Source organism: Excalfactoria chinensis, chromosome 17 (assembly GCF_039878825.1).
Source record: "Excalfactoria chinensis isolate bCotChi1 chromosome 17, bCotChi1.hap2, whole genome shotgun sequence".
NCBI lineage: Eukaryota > Metazoa > Chordata > Aves > Galliformes > Phasianidae > Excalfactoria > Excalfactoria chinensis.
The window spans coordinates 981,005-1,003,318 of NC_092841.1; the positions used below are offsets into that span (position 1 = coordinate 981,005).

Consider the following 22,314-nt stretch of genomic DNA (forward strand, 5'->3'; position numbering starts at 1 on the left):
AGAGGATCCATTGCACCCAGCAGAAGACAACTGCTTCTGTTTGGTTTTCCACTTGCTGAGCCAGTAAAGGTAGCTCAGAATTGAAGGAACCAATAGCTATGAGATGTTATATGCAGAAAGGTGAAATGGCTTTTATTGAATACTGGCCTGGTGTTGTAATTATTCCCCATGTTTTACAATGTGTGACCTCAGCCTTCTGCTAAAACCAAGTAATATCTTCGAAAGCTCTGAAACAGGGAACTCTCCTTTGTGACCTTTCCTTTGCTCATGCGTGACCCTACTGAAATCTGAGGACTAATCTGGCAGCTGACATTGGACATGAGGTTTTGGTATTCTGGGAGGGGAGCAGGGAATCTGTGTGGTTCCTGTTGCTAGAAGTAAAGGGTGTCTGCCCTGTGCATCACCCAGCTCCTTGGGCTGGTGCATCTGCATGTGATGTGGAGCTGGGGGGGGGGAGGGGAAGGAAACCTGTTTTATTTTTCAGGCTCTGGTAGTTTAAATTTGCATCTCTTTCTCTGTACAGGTGTGCTTGAGAAGCCACTAGAGAAAAAGGCTGGCAGAAATTATGGCCCTCCGGGCACCAAGAAGCTCATCTACTTCATTGATGACATGAACATGCCGGCAGTGGATGCCTATGGGACAGTGCAGCCCCATACACTCATCAGGCAGCACTTGGACTATGGACACTGGTAGGAGGCTGCCCAGGCTGCACTGCTCAGACTTTTTTGTTCAGGATGGCTTTTTGGAGGATGCTGCAGTGCAGTTCTCCCTTCTGGGCCTGTACATTTTTCTGGGCTGGAGTACTGTGGGGCACACTCAGGGTTTTGCCCATCCCCAGCACACCAGCTTGCTTTCTCCCAGCCTGGCTGAGACGTGCTTGGCTCTGCTCTTTCTGTGGTGTGCTGCTGTGGTCTTGAGACAGAGTGATCAACATTGATGCCCTGCAGTGCTGAGAGAAGGGGAAAGTGGTGGCTCCAGCCCCTGTGGGGACACATCATCCCTGCTGAGCCCTCGCTGCAAGCACCTGATGTTGTTTGCACTCAGCAGAAAACAAACATTTTCTAGGCAGAGGTAATTTGAAGAAAAAGCAGTGACAGTGCTTGGGCAGGAGATCAGTGTAATTATATGTTGTAGCCAGCCTTGCTGTGAGGGCTAAGGATGTTCTCAGCTCTGCATATAGGGAACATTGAGCATGGGCCTCCAGCGCAGCCCTGAAGCCAACCCAGACATCGTGCTCACCCTGCTGCCTGTTCTGCCCGCAGGTACGACAGGACCAAGCTGTCACTGAAGGAGATCACAAACGTGCAGTATGTGTCGTGCATGAACCCAACAGCGGGGAGCTTCACCATCAACCCACGGCTGCAGGTAGAGCCTGGAGCAGGACAGGCCTGCTGCTGAGTTCATCTCACAGGGCACTGTTGGAGCATGAGGGCAGAACAAAACCAGACAAGGATGCTGCTGTTGTTTTATCAGTAGAAATGACATTAATCAGTTGGGTGACCGAAATTCATAGTGGTAAGACTGCAGACTCATTCCCATATTCCCTTGTCTGTTTTTCCTTGCATTTTTCTTTTCCATCAAAGGGAACAGTCACCAGTTGCCAGTCAGCTTGATACCTACTTCTGGGACAGCTTTGGATTCAGACAAACAGATTTTGCCCTTGTTTAGCTGCTGGTGACCTCTGGAGCACAGCTTATTAAAGCCTTTTGGTTTCTAAAATGCCCTGATGGAACTGGCACTATAGTCTCATTAAAAAAAGGAAAAAAAGACATTACCAAATGCTGGTGGTAGAATCATAGAACCACAGCATGGCTTGGGTTGGAAGGGACCTTACAGCCCGCCCAGTTCCAACGCCTGCCCTGGGCTGGTTGCCACACATGAGATCATCTCATTATGTGCTGCAAATATAGATTTAGAAGAGATGTTAAACCTCAGGGTTTAATTTTATTGGATCTAGGAGGCTTGACATGGGCCAACAGTCAGCAGCTCTGCTCCTCTCAGCTGCATCACAGCTTCTTGGAGAAGTCTCGTGACCAAAGTCAGCCCAAGCTATGGCTCCTTTTAGCTGTTATGTGTTAAAATGAAGTGTTCCATGGCTGGAAATGAGCACCTCCACTGAGGGACGGGAAATGACACCTTCCAAAGAGGGCATGTGTATAGCCATCCTGTTTTGGGAGGGAAGGTTCAGTGCAATGGGAGAGCCAAGTGTTACTGCAGTCTGAGTGCTGGGAAGAGGCCAGGGGCTGCTGGAAGAGCAGAGGAAGCTACAGAAGTCAGGATCTGGGGAAGCAGGCTCTGAGTGAGAGAGAGATCAAATGGACTGCCAAATAGAACCACTCTTACTGTTAGATTTTTGAGGCTGCAACACTGGTTTAGCTTGACTGTTTAATCTGAAGCATTGAACACAGTGCATGGAGAGTGGCAATGCTCTGTCAGTTGGTGAGACCATCAGATAGGCTGAACTTCTAATACATGGTGAAATCTCATTTGGAGAGCTGAAAGAAGTCACTTTGCCAACTTTCCTCTGTTGGGGAATTGGAGTTGGAAAGTAGAAGATGTCCTTATTCTACATGGACACCAAGTCCTACAGCGCCTTGTGCCACACGGGTGGTTGCACAGCCCCCTGACCTTTCCACTTCTTCCTTTCTCTTCCTCAGCGTCACTTCTGCGTCTTTGCCCTCTCCAGCCCTGGGCAGGACGCCTTGTCCAGGATCTACAGCACCATCCTAACGCAGCACCTGGCAAACAGGAATTTCTCAGGAGCTGTGCAGAAGTCAGCTCAGCAGCTGATCTCCCTGGCCCTGGGCCTGCACCAGAGGGTGGCTGCTGCTTTCCTGCCAACAGCTATCAAGTTTCACTACATTTTCAACCTGAGAGACTTCTCCAATATCTTCCAAGTAAGTGCAGCTGTCATTTTGTGGCACTTGGAGCTTGGCTGGAGGCTGCAGATGTATGTCCCCCACCTGTAACGTAGCAGCAGAGCAAAGAGGAGAATCTCAGTCCATTCTGTAGTCCACGTTTGGTTTTAGATGCATTCCAGGGCCATCACCCAGGGCTGTGAGGAACACCAGTCTGAGGCTGGTTTACTCTTCAGCCATATCTGTGGGAGGGGGTGCAGATTTGGGCTGTGTGGCTGCAGAATAGGCCAGCTGAAGGGACTGTTGGTCATCAGCACTTAGTGAAGTGACAGTGGGTGGAATGGTCCAGTGCTGGTGAGTCTCAGTGTGACAGCCTATACTGGCACATCCTTGTAGTTTCTCCATGGCCAGGCACCCAGCCCACATGTGACAGATGACATCAAAAGCATTGATCAATAGTGTGATTCCAAGTCAGCTCTCAGTTACTGAGAAGCTGCCAGCCTGATAATGAAGTTTGAGATGATGAGGTTTGAATCGCCCTAACCTGCGAGCTGTTCTCATTTATGTTTGTTTTACCAAGAAGCTAATAAAGGCTCGGATGCCTCCTGCAGTAATGGAAAGCAATAGGAAACCTAAGAACAGGATCTTGAACAAATCAGTAACTTGGTCACATTCAGGAGGAATCAGACCTGTCCTTAGTGCTCAGCTGCACATCACCAGCCTTTGGTGTGGGCCATGCTGAATTCTGGCTTCTAACCTGTGCTGAGAGAAGCAGTGGATGAGTATTTTAGTTGTAGCTGTGGTCTGTTTGAAGCCCATTAAGGCTTAGGGATGCCACATCCCAGTTCCAAGCCTCTGGAACAGGGACAGCGATAGGAGCTCAGGGGGCTTTCAGTTTATCACAGAGATGTGGGAGGGAGGGAACCTGGCTTGGTCTTGTCGTGTTTATTAGGCTGTGGTTCAGGGTTTTTTTTCTTTAAATCCTTTATTTAATATTTGTTTGGGTTTTTGTTTTTGTTTTTACTTTAAATCATAGAGTCATAGAATTGAGAGAAGCTCTGAACTCTGGGAATGCATTTCCCTGTGTTACATTTGTCATATCTTCATCGACTTGTAGTTTAGCCCTGAAATGACCTTTGAAGGTCTCTTGTCTGGCTCAACCAGGGCCAGCTTCAGAATTTCCAGCACTGAAGAACCCACAGCCGCCATGGCCATCGCTGTACTGCTGTACTCACGCTGTTGTGAAGTGTTTGTGCTTCTCATCCTTTTGCTATGTGCTTCCAAAGGAACTAATGCTCAGTCCTCACTATAATGCCCATTAGCTGATCACAGACAGCAGTAGGGTTCCCCTTTTCCTTTTCCCCAGCCTGAACAAACCCATTTCTCTGTCTTTCCCTGCATGTGGATTGAATTGCCTGCAGTTTTTCTCCTGCCTGTCATTGTGTAGTGCCTCTCTGCTTCCTGAGTCACCACCCTGGGCATCACTGCTGCTGCTTGGTCTGCAGGTAGACCTGATAACATTGACCTTGGAGTCTGCTGGTCCAGCCAGTTCTCCACCCACCTTGCTGTCTCCCTGTATGGTCACAACTCCTGATGTGATGCCGTCTGAAAATAAAGCAGTCCAAAAAACCTCCTCCAACAAAGAAGAATAGTGGGGCTGCCTGAGTTTCCTTAGCCTTTGGGAAAGGAGAGAATCAGCAGACATAATGCTTGTAGGTCAGCGTGTAATACCTTTTAATCCCAGACAAACAATCAAACACTGAACGTGTTAGCTGGATATATAACGTAATAGCTGCATATATAAAAGGCACTCGGGGATTGTTGTTATACCAGCTATGCTGTAATTATACACGCAACCAATGATAATTGTTAAAGGCACAAAACGTATGCAAATTGCAGCAGTGGAGGAGGCAACCTTTGGAACTTGCTATCTCTGTGCTGTGTTATTGCTGGTTCTGCACAGGTCGTTAACAACAGCTCCGTTTGCAATTTGTCCAATGGCTCTGTCATTATCATAGCATAATAGATATTAATATCGTACCTAAACATTTAAGTAGGGCCTTGCAAACCCAGACTGATTCCCTTTGTCAAAACTCCCTGACAGCTCTTATGACAAGGAGCCCTGTGCTAATTGTCTCATTACAAACACTCCAGGAGCCCATGCCTTAATTGTTGCAGCTAATGAAAAATGATTGAGTTTGAACCTCGTATGCATGCGAGTGTTACACAAAAAAGGAAGACTACCCAAAGCAGCAGTCATCAGTAATACCTTTTGACAGATGGAGATGGGAACTTGGTGCTTCCGTGTCACTCCTTCCACCTGCACCATCACCTCCTGGCCTGCACTGGCCATGTGGCAGCTGTAGGTGACTATAGGAGATGTCCGCCGCAAATGATAGCAGAACTCTGGTCAGGCTGATTTTGTGTGGTTGCTCAGGTGTGGGGATCTTGTGAAGACATCAGGGAACTCCAGCTCAGTCATTCTGTACAGTTACAGAAGGCTCATCAGGCACTGTAAAGCCAAGCAGTACTAAACAGCTTACATTTACTATCACATCTACCTGCTGGTGCTCAGGGTGGGGAGAGGCTGGCAGTGTCTGTACCAAATGATGGGCAAATAGAGGCTGGAGAGGGATCAGGTGAGAACTGCAGGAATGGCAGCCCTGGCTCCTTGACCTCAAACTGTGTCACTTGCTGTTGCTGGTGTTACTGTTGAAGGGGCAGGATTGCTTTTCAGTCCTTTATAATCTGAGTTAATCTGGGTTCACCATCATTATCTGTTCCTTTTTCCCTGTGGCGGGTCCATCTGTGGTTAAAGTTTGACACTACTTCCCCTTGCATTTCTGTAGCACCTTTTCATGCCTCTGAGCCCCACCGTGCACTGCAGAGTTAAACTGATTGGTACGCTTGAGGCAGTTTACCCTTGATTAAAGAAGACAGGTCTCTGCAGTGATGGAATGGTGGATTACGCTTTTTAAAAATGAAATCCCCGCTGGTTTACACCAGAGGAAGCCCTGTTGCTGTCTTTCTTTCCCTTCCGAAAGGGTTACCATGGTATTATGCTCTAAATTATATCTTTCGTCTCTGTAAAATAACCAGAGGCTCAGCAGGGCTGTATTTTGCTTTTTATTCCCGTTTCTAACAAGATTTTTGAGCAGCGTGTCACATTAAGATCACGGCAGCTGAGAAGAGACGGCATCCCTCTGCCTGCCGACGTGATGATAGTGGTGGTTCCTGGCTCAGCTGCTCCTTCATGTGGGCTCCAGCAGATTTCCCTCTGCTTGGTGGGTGCTTCTGGGCTGCCCCAGCAAATGCAGCATCACACAACAGAGTATGAACAGATGGCTCTCATCAGTCCTCTCCATGTAACATGCTTAGAAATTGGTGCGATACTTTAAATAGGACTTTGGATTGCTGGCTCACATCCTGCTTGTGTTAATGCCATGTTTGTCGCTGTTTTCATGGCACTGTTGTGACCTGATTGTGCCCCAAGAGTATTGGCAGGAAGGAGGTGAGCAGGATGGCCCCCAGCGATCATTGCACTGCACAAGTTGTTACTGCTTTAAACACTGCTTAAAGCTCTCCTCACACTCACCTCTGCACTTTCCCTGCCTCCCAGCTCCAACCCAACACACAGAAGTCATTCCACAGCCCTCCTCTTGTGCTTCAGCCCCCCCTTCTTGGATGCCCACAGCAGCAGCACCAGCAGCCCTATGGCCGCACAACGAGGGCTCAGAGCATCCCCTGGGGCAGCAGCTGAGTGTGCGGGCTGGGACTGTCAGCACTGCCCAGAGCAGCGGTGAGGGGCTGCTCTGCAAAGTGAGGATGGGGAGAAGTTTGGATACTAAGTTAATAAATTCATTAAAAAGCAGCAAAGTGTGAATATTCTCCCCTCTTATGTGGCCTCAGCGTGTGCTTGCGTCAATACAGCAACATCCTTTGTGGCTTGAGATGTCTTTTGAAAGCTGAGTGATAGATATTTCTTTAAGATCAGCTTGCAGCTTGATGGGTTGCACCTTTGCCTTTTCTCTTTTCAAGTTGTCAGCTGTTCTCTCACTCATTTTGTTTCGGAAATAAATCAAATAACGATTTGGCAGCTGTAATGACAAATAGGAAACCCAAATGGTTGGAGCCACGGGCCAGTGAGCTGAGAGGGAACACTTTATGTTGCTTTTAATGCATTTTCTATTTTATGTATAAATAATTAGATGTTCGGAATAAAAGCTGTCTGTTTAATTCATGCTATTGAATGCCTTTTGTGCCATTAATAGGCTTAGTTAAGGAGACACCTCTTTGAAATATAGTTCTTTTATGCATTTTAATAGAGTTCGTGGTAAACATACTGTGATAAGCAGACAGCAACTCATATTTCCTGTAGGCAGAATGCTCCTAATTAAAATTAATTGATTTTTAAAAAATCATCACAACTAACATTTCCAAGCTACTTTTTTTCCTATTGAAGAAGCACCCACAGTATTCCATGGGGGTGCTGGGGACCCATCTGGGCTGGCACCTGGCTCTCCATGCTCTCTGATGCTGAGATCAGGACCACCAGCACAACCAGGCTGCACTGGGGATGCTGTCTGGATTCTCAAAATAAATACAATGAATATAAACTGCTTTAGGAAATGTAGGATATCAAAGGGCACATTCTGCAGGGGCTGTTCAGTAGGGGCTTATTCAGAAGTTCAGATGCAGGTTTCCATACTAAATCCACATTTACAGCCCCGTTGTCTTTTGGTAGCCTGGATCCTGGCAGTGAGGTTGGTCCATGAGTGGTTTGAAGGGTTTTCTGGTGTTTCCTGACTGTCTTTGTTCTCCCCAGGGTCTTCTGTTTTCTACCCCTGAATGTCTGAAGCATCCCCAAGACCTGGTAAAGCTCTACCTGCACGAGTCAAACCGGGTGTACCGGGATAAGATGGTTGAAGAAAAGGATTATGGTACCTTTGATAAAATCCAGCTGGAGATGGTGAAGAAATTCTATGACGTAAGTGTTGAAGTTCATGACTCTGATAGTAATGTGCACACTCACAAGAAAAGTCAAATTCCTTAGGAGAACAGAATTTGACACAATGTGCCCACCTCTCGTTTGCCTGGAGGGCATTGCTTATGGCAAGAGCCCAGGAACAGCATCTGTCATCCGTGTCCTGGGCTGCCAATGTTGTGATCCACTCCATAAGGTTCTTGGGAAGAGGAGATTTGGGCTCTGTGAATGGAAGTAATCCATTTGAGTCTCACTTGTACAAGCAGGAGAAGGGTCACATCCCCCTGCTCTAAGCAGAAGCAAAGGGGGATGCAGGCACAAGTCTTAGCACATGGATATTCTACCTGTTGACTTGTCTGGGCCACACTGAGTGAAGAGGAATTGTCTTCAGATGCTTATAAAATATGTAGTACAGTTAATGTATGTAAGTAACAACATTTTTAATATATATTTATTAAAATGCAAGAAAAAAAGAGCAACAAAACCATAAAACCAGTGGGATGTTTGACCTTGTTTTTATGGAACTGACGTACCAGTTTGGTTCTATGGAAATGGTTGCAGTTCTCAAGGTGCACTTCAGAGATTTTTGATGAAATTTTGCTCTTTGTGTGCTTCATTCTTAAGAGCAGCTGATCACAAACGTACGTACTGCTGAGAAACAATGATGTGAATAAGGTATATGGCCACTTGTTCAATTTCAGGTTCCAAGCCCCTTTTTCATGGGCCTAGAGCCTTGGTTTGAGGTTCAGAGAGTCATTCTCAGGGTCTGAATTCTCACTGTAGTGAACAGAGCCTCATTTTAAAGAAACTTTTTAAGGCACAATCTTGTAAAGCTCTATAATGTAAAATATTAATGTATATAAGCTCTATACTATCTCTTGGAGGTTAGAGAATGTGTGAACAGGAGCCAGATAGTTGATTTTATAGACGACAGCCTTATAATTAAGCACCAAACCCTAAGTTTCCAGGCCTAGAACCTGTACTTGGGATCCAGAGTCACTGTTTTATCACCTACAGCCTAATTTTTCAGTCCTGGAGTCTTAGTTTAAGGCCCAAAGCATTAATTTTAGGGCACAAAGACTCCTCTTTGATGTCCATGTTCTCTGATGGGACAAAGCCTTGTTCTAGGGGCCAAGGTCTGAATTTTAGAGCCCAAAGTCTGCTTTGACAGCCAACCCCTCTCCCATCCACCAGCCACCACCACTGTGAGGGCCCAAACCCTCATTTCAGTGCCCAGAGCCTCCTTTCTAGTACCTAAAGCCATGTCACAGGGACCAAAGACTGATATTCAAAGCCTGAAATCTCTTTTGGGGATGAAATGCCCATTTTGATAGATCAAAGCACCACTTTAGGATGTAGCTCCTGAGCTGGAAACTCAAAAGCCCTTGCAGAGCACAAGCCCTCTTTTTTCACTCTAAAGTGTATTAATGGGGCCGAAAGCTGCATTTTTCACTGCCCAAAGCCTCCCTTAAGCCAGGCTGATGATTGTTCATGATGATCTTGAAGGTCTCTTCCAACCTAAATGTTTCCATGTTATGGCTGTGGCTGCAGAGCTTTTCTTGTGGCCACATTCTCCTATGGCAATGAGTTGAGTTTTCATGCGTTCCAAAAAGTTGTGAGAGTGAAGGATATCAGTATCAGGGCTTTTTTTCTTTTCTCCTTTTCTCTTCTTGCCCTCTTTAACCTTTCCCAACACACAGGTACAGCTACATGGGCATTAGAATACATTTGCTAGTTAAATGTACTTGGAAAGATGGCATAGAGCTGTATGTTTATTTCTATATTTGTTATATACACGTGTATATGTGTGTGTTTCTCTGACAGGACATTGAGGAGACTTTAGAGCAGACCAAGAGAATGAATGTTTATTGCCATTTTGCTAAAGGCATTGGCGAACCCAGCTATAGGCCTGTTCCAACCTGGGAGGAGCTGAACCAGATCCTCATGGAAGCCTTGGACAACTACAATGAAGTCAATCCTGCCATGAACCTGGTGCTATTTGAGGATGCCATGTGCCATGTGTAAGGGGATTTTCTGGTTTTATAGTTTCCTCGTAGCACTTCTCTGCATAGATTGCTTCTGTAGAGTTGTAGGTATCTTTACTTGCAGCTGATGTAGGTGTGCAGAAGCCCCATGTGAAACACCCTGCACAGATGCTACACTTCTTTTGCAGCTGATGTGGAAGCCATGAGGATACCTGGGGCTGGGAGATGGGGGTGTTGCTTGCTGGTGGTTATTTTAGATTCTGGTTATCTGTGTGATATCTTCGTCTCTCAGTGCTCTGCATACTGCGTGGCCATTTAATGGATGAGACACTGTTAAGCTCTTCATTATTTTTGTGGGCCTTTACCTCAGAGCCAGCTTTGGGATTTCCCTGAATGCTTTCCGAGATGATTTAGAGCCACATTTACAGTTTCTTCCTGGAATTTTCAAATGCACGTAGAGTGAAATGATATTTGTTCAGCCCACCAGTTTAAATGTTTCCAGGCATTGGAATTGCTTTGATTGCATTTCGGGACCAGGAGGTCCAGATGGAAATCAAATGTGGAATTCCATGAAAATAGCAAGTCTTCAGTTTGTGGTTATGAATCCCCTTTAGATGTCTTGGTGCAGATAGTGAGGTGGTTTTCAAAAATCATCTGAATGCTTTTTGGGGATCCCAGCAGAGAAAAAGCTTCATTTTTTTCTGTGCAGAAATGCAGCTCTGGCTCTTGGCTGCTAGAGAAGAGGGGATCTCTAGAGTAAATCAACATTTTAAGTGGTTTTTGTTTTCTTTCTAAAGGCATTATCTCCAGAGCTGCAGCTTTGTGTGTCTGAGCCAGGAGGCTGCCACCCTCCTGCTGCACACCAGTGCATATGGTTTCAATTCTCTCTGGACAAGGCAACCTAATGAAGTCAATCTCACGGCAATTTTATAGATACAATAGTGGCACTATAGGTATATCTAGTGTTGAAGCTCTTTAACTTGTCACTTAACTGTTTCTGTTCTGAGAGCGGGACATCTCAGTACTCAGTGCTCATTGTGCACATTCACAAAGGACGCAGCCCTGCACATTGCTTGGAGAGCTAAAACTGGGAGTGCTGAAGCTCTCTGCACAGGCTGGATTGCTTTTCTGGGTGTAATAAAGCACTACAGTATTTCTCACAGCCTTATTTAAAAAAAAATAATGCAGATTAGTATAGGAGAATACTTAAAGTGAGCTAAATAAAGGCAGTGATGTGAAGAGGGGAGCTGTGTTTAAGACACAGGACAGTGAGGTCTTCACATGTAGGATTCTCCTTCGTAAAGAATTTCAACAAGTGGAGATGTCATCTTTTGCTTAAAGAGGATACACAGAAACCTGATGAGTTAACTGTGGGACTCTCAGTACAAGTGAACAGACCAGGGAAGCAGTATGTTTCATTCCTAAGAATGAGAATATCTTGCTCTTAAGTAGTGGTGTTTGGTTAAGTACAAAACACAAGCTGTGTTTTCTGGATAGGATTTATGCCATGGTAGACACATACAAATAGGTTTAATGGCATAGCAGGATGCCTCATCTGGACATGGGCTCCAAATGCTTCGTGAAGATGAACCTATGGAGAGCTGCATCAGATCCTTGGATTTTTCTCCCAGTCTTTGCACATCCATGCAATGTGCTTTTTCTCTCACATCCCCGCAAAGATGGCCAGACTTTCATCTTTTTTACTGATTTCTGTCCATTAGGACTTGGCAGCTAGAATAAGAACTGGATGCAGTCCAAATTGCCACCAAACTTATTTTCATCAGCCGTGTCCTTTATATGGGTCTCGGCGGAGATGGGGATTGCTGACACATCTCTGAGAGTGACATATTTCATCTCATTCAGAATACAATTTCTTAGTGAATAAAATATGTATAGAAGTGCAGCGGGCAGAAGAAAAGAGAAATACTCTTATTAAAGAGAGATTTCCTATGCTTCAATTTAGTTGCCGCATCAACCGTATCCTGCAGTCCCCCAGAGGAAATGCACTCTTGGTCGGTGTGGGTGGCAGCGGCAAGCAGAGCCTGACCAGGCTGGCAGCCTTCATCAGCTCTTTGGAGGTCTTCCAGATGACTTTGAGGAAAGGCTACGGGATCCCTGACCTGAAGGTAGGTGACTTTTAAGACTGAGGTTGGGGAAAAGAAGTAAAAAGCAGAACTTAGCCCAGAAACTTGGTTTTGCTGAATACCAAACAGTGCGGATGTGAAAACGGGAAAGCTCCCACCTTGATGTTGGGACTGCAGAGTGGAGAAATTTGTCACCAAGTATCTTGTTGAAGTGTGTCTACACAGAGATACAGGCTGATCTGCTGTCCCTGGCCATTCTGTGAGCTGACAGTGCTTCAGCCCAAGGTTTTGTATTGACAGTGTCCATCTACATCTTCTACTCCATCTACATCTTCTTTGTTCAATGAGAAGAAAATGTAAAGGAGTAGAAAAGTTCTGATTATTAAATATGACCAAAACAAGACATAGTAAGTAGCTGATTAGTGAGATGTCTGTTATGGAGTGATTTGGGAGCAGGAGAGAAGAGAAGCAGAGCTCCCAGATCATAGCCAGTTCTTCATCCAGCCTTTTAGGTAGGGGAGAGGCTGAGCAAGCAGTGGGTGGGTCACTACAGAGGATACCTACAGGCTAATGAGCTTAGAAGTTATAAGTCGACACTGAAAAACATCACTGAAAAGTTTTAGAAGTCCAGTAGCTTCTGACAAAATTACTCTCTTTAAAAATGTTGTGTTGTAAAAATCACAGCCACAATAACTGTGGTCTGTTCTGCCTGGGAGATGTGATAGCTGGTGGATCCTGGCTTCCTTCCCCATCACAGACAGGACAGGAGGTCTCAGGGTAGCGAGTGCCATTGGCAAAGCGTGGAACCCAGCTGGTGTCTTCCCATCCTAGTGTAGGCTTTCCTGGTTACTGACCAGTTTTTCAAGCTCTGCAAACAGGAACTGATCAGGTCTGGCTTTTTCTGCATCATCAGGTCAGAGCTGTGTCTGGGCTGGTCTTCTGCTTATCTCCAGCTCTTTGCTTCCTGGTCAGTATGTTACATTTCTGAAACATCATTAACTGGGACTTCAGTAGGGGCTGCAGCAGTTGGAATGTCATTAGTTATACCACAGAAGTGGCAGGACTGTTGTCTGTAGTGCCGCCATCTTCCTTTGGATGGCCTGTGGTTGTGAACAAGTTGTTTTCTTTATGTCACACCAGATTGTCCCACCTATTTTCATCTCCCTTCTGTGTTCTCTGCATCATTCATGGGATTTTGTAGCTTCACCCTGCCTACTTATTTAAGAAGCCTGCGCTCCCAGCTAGAAATGTAGCTTGATCCCAACATTAATAAATGTGTTTTCAAAGCACCTCAGTGCTTCTCTGTCTGCAGAGGTGGGAGGTAATTTGATGTTCCCTTCACTCTGTATTCATTTTCAAAGAATTTATGAAGGGTGAAGGTTGGTTTTTTTTGTTTGTTTGTTTCTCATCTGTGGAAAAGCACGATGGTGACAGATCACCCTGTCTGCAGTTGGCCCACCCTGCTGTTACAGCTGATCTAGTCCAAATATCCAGTGATGAATGGAACAGATTGTTCTTTTAGAAGAAGCAAAGTTGCTTGCTGAAGTTCCTGGGCTGGTGGTTGGTGGGCTGTTTTGGGCACCCCTGTATGTCCTGTGTGCTGCTTAGAGGTGCAGGGATTGAAGGATGGCACCTAGCCCCTGTTTTGCAGGACAGCCCCTAAGTCCACTTGCTTTTCAACCTCCAGGCAGACCTGGCAAACCTCTACCTGAAAGCTGGTGTGAAGAACATAGGCACTGTGTTCCTGATGACTGACGTGCAGGTGGCTGACGAGCAGTTCTTGGTGCTGGTAAATGACTTGTTAGCATCAGGTATGTCTCATCTTGCTTTTACTTCTCCTCTCCCCTTTTTTCATTGTAAATTTCCTCATGGTAATATCTGTAGCTCCGGAACGTGCTGAAGGGCAGTATGTGAAGTGAATTAGAAGATATGTTGGCCAAAATCTGAAGTAAGTGCCACGCTCAGGTGTCATTATTGAGGATAATAACTCCATCTGGTAGATTTTTTCTCTCTGATGTCTCCTACCTTGTTTTTCCTGTTCTTTTATGGTATGCTGCCTGTGGATGTTGTGTTGTCGATTGTGATATTGCAGCTGAGGACAGAGCCAAAGGAATGTACCAAAAGAGGAGGAGTTTGACTTATGGATGCCACGCATCCACTTTCTAAGTGTCTGATAAGATTGCTTCTGGGTAGAACATTTGACTGAAGCTTCTTTGAGTCGGTGGATGATGTTAAAGCCACAGATGACCCTATCTGTGGGTGTCACATGGCTAATTAATCCATTCCAGTCATTTTCCTCTTCCTTTTTCATTTGCTGCTTGCAGCAATCTGCAGGATTGTCACCATGGTCTCCATGCAAATGCCTGATTTCCTTGCAGAATGTGGCATGAGTGTGTGCATGTGACTGCAGGGCGCACTGCAACTATGGTGCACTTTGGAGTACACACAGGTGTCACCATGATGGTGCAAAGTAGCCGAGGGAGGGATTATTCCCCAGACTCCCTGGTAAATCGCTGCTATAACTGCGTGCCACTTGCTGCCTTGTGTATGAGCCAGAGAAAGAAGGTACCAGCTGGTTCAGGTGACCTCTATGGATGGTGAAGGTGCAGAGTCAACAGCACAGGGGACTGATAGTTTGTGAGTAACTTCAGAGATGACATATGTGACTATAAATTCGCCAGATGGTTGGAGCAGCAAACAAGTCCTGCTTGTGATTAATTCATAACCAGCTGTAAGGACAGGGGATGCTGTGGAGGGCAACAAGTAGTTGCCACTGTCTCATTGCCTGCTGCAGATGACACAAGCATCTCCTTGACTCACGATGAAGCTCTGCAGTGTCCTGAAGCAAGGAGCAGACTTGAGTTGAGTTGCTGAGATCATTTTATGGCTCCTTTGAAAAGTGTTGTGGTTTTCCTGTGGTTGCTTTGTGGGTAAATAGGACAGAGAAGATTCTCTTTCTAGGCTCACAGCTGCAGCACAGAATTGGGGCTGCACTGAGGAGGTGACTGTGCAAGGACCCTGCTTCTATGTGACATGGGTTGGAGCTACCAGGGATGTGCTGACCACTCTGATAGCTCACTGTTATCTACATGATTGCATTTTCTTACTCCTTCACCTAAGAAGCTATAAGAAAATGTATATTATAGTATGTATTATAATCTGAAATCTACTGATTTATATTCCCCTAGCTGGTTAGTGCTCATATTGATGGTCAATATCAGTCAATAGTGATGATTTCAATCAAATCAGGTGCCAGAAAGGAAGTGAAAAGTGGCAAACTGAGGAACCACTAAAAAAGAAGTTTGGTTGGGTGCGTTTTGGGCAGTCAGTCGCATAACCATGAACTTCTAACACTTAAAAACACTTCATCTTTTAGAAAGTATTAGTGGCTTTAGTGGCTTATTTGAAAGTTCTGGATATGGCATTGAGCTTCTGCAGGAATTGTACAAGTCTCACATTCATTTGTAATACTGAAAAGAATTCATTATTGTGTAACACATAATGGGGATTTGATTATTTTTATTATTATTTGTGTTCAAGCCAGCACTGTTAATTGGAAAATAATGGTCTTTCTGTACTTTGATTCTATTGCATGTTTGCTTACTGTGGGCTTGTATAAGAGAGTTGGCTCTCACAAATGTTTGTGTTTCAGCAGAGCGACCTTCTGTGCCACCTTCCTGCTGCTGGGGCTCGTGGGCACCTGATGCGATGGCTTTTCTCTGGGAAGGGAGGCAGCTGCTTCACTTTGCTGTAAGGGTGCAACAAAATGCAGCCCAGCAAACCAGAATGTACCCTTTTCTCTTAGGTGAAATCCCCGATCTCTTCCCAGATGATGAGGTTGAAAACATCATCAACAGTGTGAGGAATGAAGTCAAAGGCCAGGGCCTGGTGGACTCCAGAGAGACTTGCTGGAAATTCTTCATAGAGCGTGTTCGACGACGGCTGAAGGTGAGACAGTGGCTGTGGGAGCTTTGGGTCCTCCCTATCTACGTCAGTGTAGTTCCAAGTGCTGGAAACCCTTTGGGCTACACTGTAGGGACCTCAGCCTGCAGCCTGAAAGGCTTTTTTGCCTGTTCATGATGTGAACCATGATTTTCTCAGTAAGTACTGAAGCATAATAATCGCTGTCTGTAGTCATCACTTTGTGGGCGTTAGACAGCACTATGGGAGTTGTATGTTGTCACTTTCAAGAGCTGAGCAGGACCAGCCTTTCCATTTTCAAAGCAATGCACCAGGGTTTTAGCTGGGGTGCATCAGGACTGAGTCTTACTGCTTGGAAAAGTCACACAGGGGATCTGCCTTCATGTTGTTGACAGTCTGTAACTAGAAGAATTTAAAAAACAGTACCTTAAAACCAGAGTGCTGGGAACCGAGTGGGACATGAAATACTTACAAGATGTATTCAATTGAAGCCCATATTCCCAGCTCTGGGTAGGGGAGATACTTCCCATATAAATATTTCCTAATATCCCAAAACAGTTTTTGGACTTTCAGGTATGCTGAGCATGTAGAGAAAGTATATTGCCAGAAGAAGTTGGACTTTTCCAGGAGGTATTTGTCCATCTACAGAACTGCACAGTGCTGGGATCCAAAATTGAAGTGGCTGGGTGGGCAGAGAGTAAAGACTTGACCATTGCTTCGTGAAGACCAGTCCTTCTTCTTAGTGTCTGGTTTGTGTTGGAGGGACGTGCTCACTGAGGTGGAGTGCCCTATTCCCTTTTTGATCATATTATCATAGTATTGTGCGAGTTGGAAGGGACCTTAGAGATCATCGAGTCCAACTCCCGGGATTCGAGCCCTCTGTGTAGCAGAGCGGCACTTCTACCCCCTGCTCCACAGGGGGGGATTCGAACCCGGGCCCCCTGGTGTTGCAAACAGGAATTCTACCGCTGCGCCACCGGGGCACACAATGTAGGTGAGCATGTGTTTAGGATCAGGAACAAGCAGAAAGTTGAATTTTAGGAGAAAATTTGAGGATCATGCCACAATATATATGCCCAAGGAGAAGGAATCCAGGCCCTCTGACAGTGTGGAGGAGAATTTCTGACAGGCTCTGAGGCTGTTTTATACATCTTCAGGCACCTTGCTTGTCTTCTGCCCAGTGCCCCTCCCTCTGTATATTCCTGTTGACTGTTCAGGTTAGTTAAAAGGGCACCGTGAGTGTGATTTCATGGAGGCTGATTGCTTTTCCTTGTTTGCCCTTCTCCTTAATGCAGTACTAAAGCAGATGGATGGGAAGTGCTCTTTTTTGTCTTCAGCATTTTGTGACCTCATCGTGCTTTGTGCAGAAAGCTGATGGAGCCATCACTGCCCAGGCCTTGCTGGAACTCAGGGAGCAGCTGGGTCTGGGGCTTGGACCTGTGAAGCCTGAGCACCAGCAAACCTCTGCCTCAGGGTCTTGAGAGAGTAATGCAGGTGCAGAAGAGGGCTTTGATACATGAATAGCTTGCCTGGCCCTCAGAGAGTAGCACAGAGGTGCCCAAGTGTAGGATGATTTTTCACATGGTTGTCCCCTGAATGTAGTGACTATCTTAGAGGAGCAGCAGCTCTGACTCCAGATGAATGCCCTGAAGTGGAAGCAAACATGTTACAGACTGGCTTTCACAGCATCTAAAAACCTGGTCTTGACTCTTGGTGGAGATGGTGACACAATGTCAGCCTGCCCTGTGTCACTCGCAGGGCTATGCAGGCTGGAGAGAGGTGATTCACTGAGTGAGTGATGCTGCTTCCCACACTGGCCTTTGCTCAGATACTGCAACTCGATTGTGCAGTGTAGATGCACAACAACAGCAGGCTTACAGGAAAAGGCCTGTGATAGATGGTTCTGGCAGATGTTGTTCCTTGTGTCTTATTTTGCTGTTGAAAATGATGGTGAGGCAGCAAAGAGGAAAAGTAAGTTGCCTTGTATTGACTTCACACACTGGGAGAGGAAGTTCCCTCTGGATTGTGCTCTCCTGGGACCAACACAGTAGAAAAGCACAGGGACCTTTAGGGAGGGGTAAGTGGAAGAAAGAAGGATACTGCAGTCTGAGAGATCCATTCACTTTAGTTCTTTGTTGCACCATTTGGATCTAGATGCCTGTTGGATGTGGGTGCCTGTTGGATCTGGATGCCTGTTCTCTGCTGGGCTTTGTGTCACTGTGATGGCAGCAAAGAGTGGTTATATTAAACTGGCTGTGGCTGTGACATTGTGCTAGGCTGCTGCCTTTGAGCGCAGCAATCCTTGATGCCACTGCTTGTTTTAATTGCAGAGTAGAAAACACGTTTACTGCCAGATTTTGCCTTTTCTAGGCCAGGCTCATTGGCATAAAGTGCAAAAGCTCAGGGATTGAGGTTACTGAAACCTGAGGTGTTGGCATGAGATCTGCCTTTGGGAACAACTGGAGGAGCCCAGGTTGGGCTGCACGCCTGAGCTGGGCCTTGGCTCCTGAGTCGTTGGGGCTGAGCTGGCCCTCAGCTTGTGGCCCTGCCTCTCAACCTGTCTCTCTTTGGGACCCCTCAGGTTGCGTTGTGTTTTTCTCCCGTTGGCAACAAGCTGCGGGTGCGCAGCAGGAGGTTCCCCGCCATCGTGAGCTGCACGGCCATTGACTGGTTCCAGGAGTGGCCGCAGGAGGCCCTCGAGTCCGTCAGCCTCCGCTTCCTACGAGAGACAGACAGCGTGGAGGTGAGCCCCTCATCCAGCCCTCCCAGAGCAGCGTGGGCCCTCGCAGAAGCAGTGCTGTGGTCATAAGTGTTTATGTACCCATGGTATCGTCAGTGAAATGACTGCCTTGCTGGCTAAAAAGGCCGCTTACAGATCAGTGCAGAAACTTCTCAAGGGCAAAAAGATGTCAGGTTCTAGTTGGTGGGAACCTGCTGCTGGGCTAACGGAGAGGCGGTTCTGTTTGTCTGGTTTTTCAGGACAGAGCTTGGGAAGAATAAAGTTTTACAACAGCGTTTCTTTCTATGTGTGTGCACTTTCCCGTTTGTACAGAAGAAATGCTCAAATTTCTACTTAAAAGGCTGTAATTTTGATGGAGTTGAACACTAGAAAAATTGCTTGGAATAAGATAAAGTATGAGATAAAAAAAGGATATAAAAAGAGGTATAAAGTGCATGAGCAGATGGAGTTGTTTTAGAGGTAACAAAATGAAAAGGGATCAACTCGGATGTTCCGTCGTGGATTTTGCTGCGACAGAATAAAACGTTAATAAATTCCTTTATATATGGCACAGGTCTGCATGATATATAGTTGTTCTGTTTGGAATATTTTCTCATTGCCTTTTCGTTTCACTTCCAGGCTTCCATTAAAGGGTCAATAAGCAAATTCATGGCCTATGTCCACACAAGTGTCAACGAGGTATCGCGACTGTACCTGAGCAATGAGCGGCGGTACAACTACACCACTCCCAAATCATTCCTCGAGCAGATCAAACTCTATCAGAATTTGCTGCTGAAAAAGAGGAAAGATTTAACAGCCAAAATGGAGCGGCTGGAGAACGGCCTGGAGAAGCTCAACAGTACATCTGCCCAGGTGAGGAAGGCCTGGGGTCATACACGGGTTGTTTGGCTCAGAAAAGGGCTTTGCAGACTGAAGATGTGCAGGGTGGAAAATCTGTGCTGAGTCCTGGTCCTAGACTGACTTGAACTGGATTCCTGGGGGATAAATTCTGTACGGGAGGGGAGGAGGGAAGAAATATGCGTGTGGTCTCTGCTACTTGAGTGGTGCTGATCCCAAATAAAAGCTCAGAGAGATTAAAATGAGATGGGGAACCAGCTGGGTGTGTACGTCTTCCTCACGTTGTTATATTCTGGCTTCAGTAACAAAATAACTTAAAAAATGCGGAAAGATCAGTTGGTTTTGGAATTGCATCCAAGAAACCTATATTAACTTCAGCACGACTCCTATCTTTTAAATTAAACAAAGAATCCTTTAAAAATGAAGCCAGCGTTCATTTATCCTTGCGTTATGCTATCTGTCTGTCAGGAATACCAGTGCATGTCTGAAATGTAGATGAGCTGTCCTGAAATCCCCTGCTAAAAGCATCACTGGCATGCGTCTGTGGCAGTTGGATGTTGTTCTGAGTATTTCACAACCTCTCTTCACTGGTTCCAACTGCCTGTTTTTCGTTCCATTTCATATTCTGTTAACTCTTATCAGTGTTCACTTACTAGCTTCCACCGAGGCAAATGGGTTCTCCTGAAGCTGCTCTACAGGAGCATGGAGGTTGCTGTGAGTGAAGGACTAGCAGGTTCAGCCACTTTCCCGTGTGCTCTGGTGGCATAAATCATGTCTGTCATGCTCAACAAGTTATGTGCTTAGTGGGAGGGTGATATATGGGTTTTATTAGTGCCTCTCGACTCCAATATTCTACATCTCACTTCAAGCACAGCTGCTTTCTGCATGGCACAGGACAGGTCTTTGAGGACAGGGAGATGCAGCAGGCATGTTGTACTCTTTGCAGGTTTCAGGACCTCCTTAGAAGGCAGCTGGTTTTGACCAGCTAGTAGAGAAGACCACTTGTTGCATCTTGTGAAGCCATTTGGAGCCGAAAGCATTTGGTCTCACTACAAAGCAGGCCTTACACCTGCCTTACTTCTGGTGGCAAGTAACTTCCATGACACGTGGGGTGCTGCTGGTTTTGCTGGTGCCGCAGCAGTGGACAAGATGATTTAGATCTGTTCCTCTGTCAAGTAGTGTTGGTCAAATGTGGGGACCTTCCTGTATGCTTCAGGCCTATCTCCATGTGGCTTACTGACATGAGAGCTGAGCAGTGGGGGAGGACTGAGGATGGTATGGGAAGCCAAACACCCGTGGGCCTTCTCTCTTGTAGGTTTTGGTGTTGCGAAAAGAGTGAAGGAACAGAAAGCTCATGTCTGCTTGGAGTAAGGCCGGGGTGAGAAGTGTCTGTGGAGCTGATTAAGATGCAGAACAGCCAGGACAAAATATGTCAAATTAGTATCTAAAATTAACACTGGGGGCCTAAAATAAATACCTAAATTATCAGATGTGCGTAACAGTCAAAACTGCTGTTGACTTGAAACCAGAGTGTAGATATTTAGTGTTACTGGAAATCACACCGGGAAGTTTGATCTCGAATATGGCTTTAAACATGTGAAGTTTAGCATTCACTCATGGAAGTGCCTGGGGTTGGTGCTCACGTGCTGTCTGCAGCTTGGTGGTGCTTGGAAGTGGCATGCTATGGTTCTGGGTGTCCAAAGCAAGGAAGGAGCATTGTGATACCTGTGTATGAACTGACTGTGCCATGGGACTGAGGACTTGTGTCCCCCTTGTCCCTGCTCTAGGCTCCTGGTACGTGGGCACAGGTGAGGAGCTAGTGAGGAGTTCTGTGTATTTCTAGACACTGTTCAGTGTTCCCCCAGGGTACACTTGCACAGGTAGTTATTACACTCTTTGACGTAGCCAGTCCAGTTTCAGAGGATCCTCCCCCCTTCCTTATAGTCTCCATTTCTTTTCTTTTGCCATTTGGTCACCAACTTTTCTTCTACAAAAACGTTTGTTGTTTGCTTGCCAGCTTAACCTCCTTTCCATGAAGATGGTGGTTGTCATTCTCTGTACGCAGAAAGTCAGAAGCTGGCTCCCTGTTCCTAGGACATAATGGGCTTGTGAAGATTTGCGAGATGAGTCATTTGTTTTTCAGTGTTGTTTGCAATGTAGAGGTCAGCACTCCACTCAGAGCCCATTGCTGAGTAATTTTGAGGATGACTTTGGTTAATGTTACAAATCTGGATTCTAGATTCAAGTCTTGCTTGCTCTATCAATTAATTGCTGACCTTTGTGATGTATTTTGTGTTCTTGAAGCGAGGCAGGGACAATCAGATAAAATGAGTCTCCAGGGAGTCCGCCCTCTGGGTTTTCTTTAATAATTCTTCTTCTTCTGTCTGGGTGGTAGGCAAATACTTCTTCCTTCCCTGTTGGAGTCACAGTACATTACCCTTGAATCTCTAATTTGCTTTATTCTTTCCCTTTCCACCTCACATTACTAATTGCTTATCAGCAACTGTCCTGCACTCAGGAAGCTGCTCGTATGTTTTTCACGTTTCTTACCACAGTTTGAGACCTTTTATTGTCCAGTGGTGGCATTCAGTGTGCTAAGGCACATGCCAGATCTGTCTGTTGACACCTTAATGTGGTCATTATATTAATGCTGTCTATGGGAGTGAGGTTAATAGTGTTCTCTCCTTGCTTTGGGATAATTATCCTCTGTGGTTTTGTGTGCCACTCCTGTCTCCCTTTGTACTGTTACCCTCATGTAATTCTTGCTTTTTCCTTCTTACCAGACACATGTTACTTAGAAGGAATCTTCTGCTTTCACCACTGCTGGCAGACACTGGAAAAGACAGTGGTGTTTGTCTTATCTTCCTTGGGGGTGGCAATGAATCTTCTGACTTATTGCTTATAA

The 22,314-nt window shown here is 45.9% G+C and overlaps 1 protein-coding gene across 1 annotated transcript in view; it reads left to right on the top strand.

Moving 5' to 3' along the window:
- DNAH9 (dynein axonemal heavy chain 9) overlaps positions 1 to 22,314 on the top strand; it is a 164,745-nt gene that overhangs the window by 60,428 nt on the left and 82,003 nt on the right. Inside the window, exons 39-48 of the mRNA XM_072351683.1 lie at positions 524 to 689; positions 1,263 to 1,365; positions 2,658 to 2,897; positions 7,684 to 7,845; positions 9,667 to 9,863; positions 11,791 to 11,953; positions 13,599 to 13,722; positions 15,717 to 15,859; positions 18,414 to 18,575; positions 19,191 to 19,424. Of these exons, the coding sequence (XP_072207784.1) occupies positions 524 to 689; positions 1,263 to 1,365; positions 2,658 to 2,897; positions 7,684 to 7,845; positions 9,667 to 9,863; positions 11,791 to 11,953; positions 13,599 to 13,722; positions 15,717 to 15,859; positions 18,414 to 18,575; positions 19,191 to 19,424 (1,694 nt within the window). The remainder of the gene's footprint in view (positions 1 to 523; positions 690 to 1,262; positions 1,366 to 2,657; positions 2,898 to 7,683; positions 7,846 to 9,666; positions 9,864 to 11,790; positions 11,954 to 13,598; positions 13,723 to 15,716; positions 15,860 to 18,413; positions 18,576 to 19,190; positions 19,425 to 22,314) is intronic.